Here is a 7,039-nt window from a genome sequence, read left to right as displayed (position 1 = left end):
AGGGTGAAGGGCATTCTCTGAGGACTGAGAATTGCTGCAAGTATCCAGTATGAAGGGAGAGGGCATTTCTCAGGCCCTATTTCCTTTCAAATCAAGTACTGGTACTGTACAGGGATAGAGGCACCATTACCTCTCTAGCAGAATGAAGTACATAAATAGAAATGCAATGCTTTAGAGTACCCACAGCAAACTTGTGAGTAAAAGTTAATTTCAACTCCTGAAAAGAGCAAACCAGCTCTTAAAGAGAGTAAAAAGACATACAAGATAAAGTTATCACATAACGGCTGTCTGGATGAGAGAGATTCTTCATTTGACAGCAGTTTGGTGACTGGGAGTTCCAGCAAGTCTTGTCCATAATTGCTCTTACAAATCCTCCTCCATATTTGCTTCGAGAAGTCACGTTGCCATCCCATCATAAAGGAAACTGCCTGAGAGTTTTTAAACATTGCAGCTGTGATGATGAAAGAGTGAAGAACCGCCTCTAAGTCAAAAAGTGCACCCAGAGATAAGGCTCATTTTCAATACCCTGCCGAGGCTTCTGATCGCATAGCTACTGCTCCTCTTCGTAAGTGGGAATCAAATGCTTGACTCACCACAGAGCAAGCAGATTAATAGCTTTTTTCAATGACAAAGGTTCTAACAATACCCTGTGCCCCACCTCCTAACAATTTCGCACTGGGGGAAGGAGTGTAGAAAAAGGAAGAAACAACGATTTATAAATATATGGCAAACTTTTAAATTAATAAAAAAGGGGAAATAAAACTCCTCTTGACTATTATTAGCAGGTACAAAACTAATAATGGTGCTATTAAACTTGTATCTAGCAGGTCATATCGATTCTGGGCATGGCAATCTATTCTTGTGTATTGGCTGAGTAACTGAGATGTGCAAGTCCGTGGCAAGGTGAGTCATATTAAAATAACACCTATAGTTTTGTTAATGCTTTTGTAAATGTAAGAGATTTGTTTTTTCACTGCTCCAGTTACTTTATGGGGTTAAAATGACAACATGTATGCTGCCAAGATTTTTTTAGACATGTATGAGTTTAGAAAATAGGATATAGGCAATAATATCTTAGCAAGAGAGTTTTAGAGTTAATTTAAAAAGCTGCAAATTAAGAAACAACAACATCAGAAAGGATTAACAGCATTGTACCTAACTGAAGGCATTCCAAAATTGCTCCGTTTTCTAGAAAATGTCTGAAAATTAGTTGAAATATCTCACTTGATTTTATGTTCGCTAATTTAATTATATTTCCAAAGCAAGGTTAACATATTTTCATGAAGACAGAAGAAATAGATGAAACAAAAAATGGGAGGGGGGAGGAGAGAAGGAAAGAAGGAGAAGATAAGAGGGAGAAAAAACAGGGAGAGAATAATAGGATCCCTTAATATACACGTACCTAACAATAAATACATAAAAAGTGACTGTTTTTATACGCATATTGAATAATATACTTAATATTTGATTAATTATCATGCCAAACATTCCATTACCTGGTACAATTTCTATCTCAAAACAATATGTCTCCTTTCATGGTTATTGAAAAAGAAATGAATCTATGCAGCTATCTATTTAAAGTTTGCATTTTAAAAAGTAATAAAGTTTTGGAAATTAAGTCACCTCATTTGTTTATATTAATGCCATGTGGGGGAAATTTTTAGGCAAGGCCCCAAAGGGACTGGGCATATTGCATGCTCCCCAGCCTGCTGTACTTCTGATCTAACTTGTCCCCTTTTTGGGGACAAGCTTGCCTTGTGAGGTTGTATACTAATTTGCCTCTATTCTACACAGGACTAAACACATTGAGCATCTGCCCTGTGACTATACTGTGCCGGGTGTTGGGGCTTCAACCAGGAGCACAGACACCATGGACATGGTGCTTGCCGTTTACAGTTGAGTACTGGTCAGGACAAGAGGACCATCTGTAGACAGGTATGCCCTGGAGCAGGGATGTGGGATAACAAATTGCATCGTGTGCGATTAGGGGGAAAATATTTAACTATTGGGATATTTGTAGTAAACTTCTTTATCCTTTTTCCAAATACTCAAGATGGCAGTAACATTTCCACCTTGACTAACAGAGTGTTTTATGTCTTAACAACCTGAACCCATGAGTGACATTTTAGGATTATTTCAGAAATTTAGTCAGAAGTTCAGTAATAGTAAAAAACAAAAAAATGCGTGCATAACTGGTGCTTATTACTTGTTTTATATTCTTTGAGTGTGCACAGTTTTTCACTGAGGGTAATGCAATATACCTAGGTAAAAATGTCCTTTGCATTTTACACCTTGGTTTATTTATTTATTTTTCATCCCCCAACAGATAAGTTATATTGTTGATCACACTGTACAGAATAAAAGAGGAAGTAAATTTTGGCATTTAAGAGCCTAACGGAGCATGAATCTTCTCAGTTACTTTTCAATGTCTGCCACTGAGGTTGAGTCTAGAAGTTATCACCACAGCTGACTCAAAAAGGCTCTAAAAACAGGGCTGCAAATATAACTTTGGTTATAAAATGAATGCCACAGGTAGAAAAATTAGTTGGAAAGAAAAAAGATTGGAAAATATTTGTCACTGTGAGCTTCAACAGAATTTGACCGATTCTCAGGAAGACTGGGGAAATCCACCACTAATCATCAAAACTTTACCCAACTTTCTAGAAACATCGATAGTGAGATTGTGCTTGTGTTTTCTTCCAAATTTCAAAGAATATAACACCTACCAGAAGGTAGATTCTCAGAGGGTGCTCAAGCAGTTTTAGATTGACTCAGTGAAATATGACATAAACAAATAGCTCATGATTTCTTTTAGAGATTGAACATGTATTCCTGATGATCACAGGTAGGTAACCTGTGGTTGTTTCATTCTGTTTAATTTGAATCTTATTTAAACAATGAAATGGTTTTCCATGGGATTTTAATTGGTAACCAGGAGAAAAATGAGTAAAGCATATTGTCATTTCAAGATATATATATGTATGTATATATATAGTGTATTTATATGTATATATTTATATATACATATATTCAGGCTAGTGAAATAGCTCTATTCTTGTATAGTGAAATATGCCCCAGTTAACACCCATATAATAGCATATCTTCAGATTGAAGAGATGGCCCTAAGAGATTTGAGTCTTTTTTACACCCTCCCCAGCAAGGAGCAGAAGCATTAAGGGACCACTGGACAAGGCTAATAGGGGCTTTCAGCGAATAGAGCAGAGAGTGAGCAGAATGATAGATAACATGTGGGGTCAAATGCTGAAACTCTAATAACACACAGCCTTATGTGAAATTTATCTGGCTCACAAAAAAATGAGCATTCCTATTTGAGTATCTTGTGCTGTCTACAGGACAATTTTCTTTCAAAGATATTTATTTTTAAATAGGAAATGTTACAATAAGACATGAAAAAATTGTCTAGCTGTTTATGGCAAAAATCTTAATAATCAAAAAAATTTTGACGATAACATTTGAAGATAACATTTTGAAGATAACAGTGGAAAATTTTGCATACACAAAGAATATAAAACAATAACGACCACTTATGCATGCACTTTTTTTTTTGCTATTACTGGACTTCTGATTAATTTCTAAAATAATCCTAAAATGTCACTCATGGGTTCAAGTTGTTAAGACATAAAACACTCTGTTAGTCAAGGTGGAAATGGTGCTGCCATCTTGAATATTTGGAAAATGAATAAAGAAATTTACTACAAATATCCCAATAGTTAAATATTTTCCCCCTAATCGCACATGATGCAATTTGAATAGGAAAAAAAAATTATATTTTCAGAAATTATAAGTCAGAAACATGACAAATCTAGGGGAGAGTGCTTGTTTATGTAAAATATTCAATTATCTCCCCACTGAGATATTCAACAGTTTCATTATTTACTTCAACAGTTTAATTGCAAAGAATAAATAGATGATTATTATTTTTACAACTATGGTTATAACATAGTTCTTAGTTTGCCAGCCAGTAAAAGTGTCTAGGGAATATAAATTGCATTTTTTCCTGACCTAGAAGTCCCATTATTGCAAATTAACAGAAAGTCAGAGCATATTTGATATCATTTCAGGAAATACTGACATTTCAAGACATAACCTTCATAACTTGAAGAAGAAGCTGTCTTTGTTGTTGTTAAAGATTTTTATCTTTGCTTCTAAGGCTTAGTAGATTACTAGTATTTTCCTTTAATTAATTAAAATTTCCACTTCTTGAAATTCTTAAAAAATACTAGAGTGCCTGCTTTTGTTGTCACCATCATTGCTTTTTTTGTAAAAGCTTTTTTTCCCTACATAATGTGAAATCATGTGAGAAAAAACAAAGTTATTATTTATCAAAAGTGGCATAATTCTGATTAGCAATGCTTAAGTTCATTTGAAAAAGGAATTAAATAGTTTATATGCTGTTTCTTTCCGTTGTGACATTTCACCAATTTCATTAGTAAATTCGGCTGTATAGTAGTAAAAGTTAAGAAGTAATGATGAAGTTAAGAGGGTTTTGTGTTATTTCCTGAAGGTATTCATTTAGCTAAGGTCTCTCTTGTGGTTCTATTGGAATTATATTTAGAAAATACCAAGCCAAATAAATGTTTACTCTGAAAATTATAAGTCATTGTAATTAGAACCATGGAGTTGATGGAGCACAGGTTTTGCTGTCAGAAGACTCAAGATTGAGTCCAAGTTCCATCATTTACTAGCTGTTTGATCTTTAGCAAATTGTTTCACCTCTCAGACTCCTTTCCTTCATGAATAGGAATAATTGTCCATGGAGGGAATTTCCATCATGGATAATAACCATATATGCCTGGGTCTGAATTACTGGGGGGAGCACATGGAGAGAGAGCAGAAAGAACTGCCTTGGGGAAGTGAGGACAACACACCAAAGGTAGAAGTCATGAGTGTTATTTGTCCTTTAAAGTTTAGTTCATATGAAATATGCCTTTCAAAATTTGCAGAGAAAAAATTCAAGATTTCTCATCTATAATTCCCATCAAGAGATCCTCAATTCTCTTCTCTGATGTGTTGAACAAGATGGTGAGGTTTTTCTACTTGTTCACACAGGGTTATTATAATATTTCCTACTCCAGATTTCTTCTCATTGCCCCATTGTTTCAAACAGGTCGAAATATTGAATTTATCTTCTCCAGGTCTGTAACTATGATTTTTCAATTCTTTTGTGACCTGCTTTCATTTGGGTTCATAACATACACACACACTCACACTCGGCCTCTCCAAAGCTCAAGGTACCACAAATTTGTTCTGGGTTTATGACACCAAATCTCTCTTCCTCACATTACAAATTGCTTTAGGTTGAATTTTCTTGTCATATTGGTTCATATTCAAATACTAATTAATAAAAATGGTAATGTTGTTTATTTCTTTCATTAACTGTACCAAAACCGTTACTGTTCAAAGATCTGCTCTGATCTCCCGCTGAATAGCAATCTTCTCCTACTTGTTTTCTTCTCTTCCATCTCGGCACATGTTGTGGATTCCACAAGGAATGCCTTTCCTCCTCTGTGTGTGTCAATACCTCTAGTTCATTCTGATGACATAGATTTTCATCTCTCTTGTTTTCTGTAGAATATGATTATCACAGCACCTGCATTATTAATTCTTTTGGGGACTTCAGTGGTATTGCAAGCAGACTTACGTCCTGATGAAAAATGTAAGGACCTTCTATTCAATTCAATTTATTTCTTTGTGTTTCTTTCTTTTTTTTTAAAGTACGTTATAAAAAGGATAGCATTATTTTCTCTTAAATAAGCACTTAATTAGAAAATTGTATTTTTTATAAAAGAGAATATCCTTTTCAGAATATAAACTATTTAAACATGCTATTACTATAAGAAAGCATTGCTAGCTGAAATGCAAATGTCACACTGCAGTGAGAAATCAAATTCCACATATGGGTTCCTGATCACTATGGTATAAAGTTGGTGCTGGTGGCTACATTTGGGATATGATCCCATACAAGGGTATGGTTAGAGGCCCTCAAAACCAATCATTAAGAAGCTTCCACTATGTTTTGATGTGAAACTTGTTGATCTATGGATTTGGTGTGATGACAGTTCAAGAAAGAAAACAGTCCTGTGGCCCTAATCTAGCACTGTCAAGAGAACTTTCAATGGTAATGACAATGTTCTGTCTTTGTACTGTCCAGTGCTGTAGCCACAAGTCATATGTGATTATTGAGCTCTTGTAATATGAATAATGCAACTAAAGTAATGAACGTTTTATTTTACTTAAATTTAAACTTCAACAGCCACAAGTGGCCAGTGGTTATCATAATGGACAATGCAATATAGACAGAGCCCTAGAAATCCTTGTGTGTCAAGTGTGGATGCAGAGTCATGGAAGGCTGTCAAGGTCAATAGATAAATCCTGGCAAGTTAGGAAATAAATAAAGTTTTTCATAATTGTGTGTACAATATTGCCCAAATTTTGGTAAAAAAAAATTTAAAAGGCTTGTGAATATGTGCCTCCTACCAAAATATAGTGACTATATCTCTATATGTTAATGCCATTCTCAGTAGTAGGATTGCGGAAATTTTTTATTTTCTTCTTTTTTGCTTATCTGTGCTTTCCAAAATTTCAACAATGAAAAGGTATTGATTTTGTAGTTAAATGAAAACTTTTATTTTGAAAGCAAATTTAGAGTGGGTCATAAAGGGAGGAAAAAACCCTTTTTATAAATACCTATTTAAGTAGTTTTGCTCACAAATATATTTTACTCTGACTCATGATAAGAGGTAATACATTTTCACATGATGTGCAATTACACATACAAATATATAAGTACTTTTATGTAATGGAAACAAGAGAATCATAAAGCAGCTGTTATGTTTGATGCATGCTGGCATTTTCTATTCTAGTTTTCTTCCGTGTCATTAAAAACAATTCTGGTCACAAACCAATACTGTTATCATTGCCCATTAATAGATAAAGATCCTAGACTTGATAACTATGCTTTTATTTATTTTTTATTTTTTTATTTTTTGAGTTGGAGTCTCACTCTGTCGCCCAGACT

General features: G+C 34.3%; 1 protein-coding gene across 1 annotated transcript in view; it reads left to right on the top strand.

Moving 5' to 3' along the window:
- The first annotated feature begins 5,595 nt into the window (after positions 1 to 5,595).
- The window catches only part of IL5RA (interleukin 5 receptor subunit alpha), a 36,581-nt gene continuing 35,137 nt past the window's right edge, over positions 5,596 to 7,039 (top strand). Inside the window, exon 1 of the mRNA XM_008074500.1 lies at positions 5,596 to 5,677. Within this exon, the coding sequence (XP_008072691.1) occupies positions 5,596 to 5,677 (82 nt within the window). The remainder of the gene's footprint in view (positions 5,678 to 7,039) is intronic.

The sequence above is a fragment of the Carlito syrichta genome, unplaced genomic scaffold (genome assembly GCF_000164805.1).
Source record: "Carlito syrichta isolate Samal-C Ts95f unplaced genomic scaffold, Tarsius_syrichta-2.0.1 Scaffold117309, whole genome shotgun sequence".
NCBI classification, from domain to species: Eukaryota; Metazoa; Chordata; class Mammalia; order Primates; family Tarsiidae; genus Carlito; species Carlito syrichta.
The sequence above is the reverse complement of the archived record's forward strand: the minus strand, read 5'-3'. Positions and strand labels throughout refer to the sequence as shown.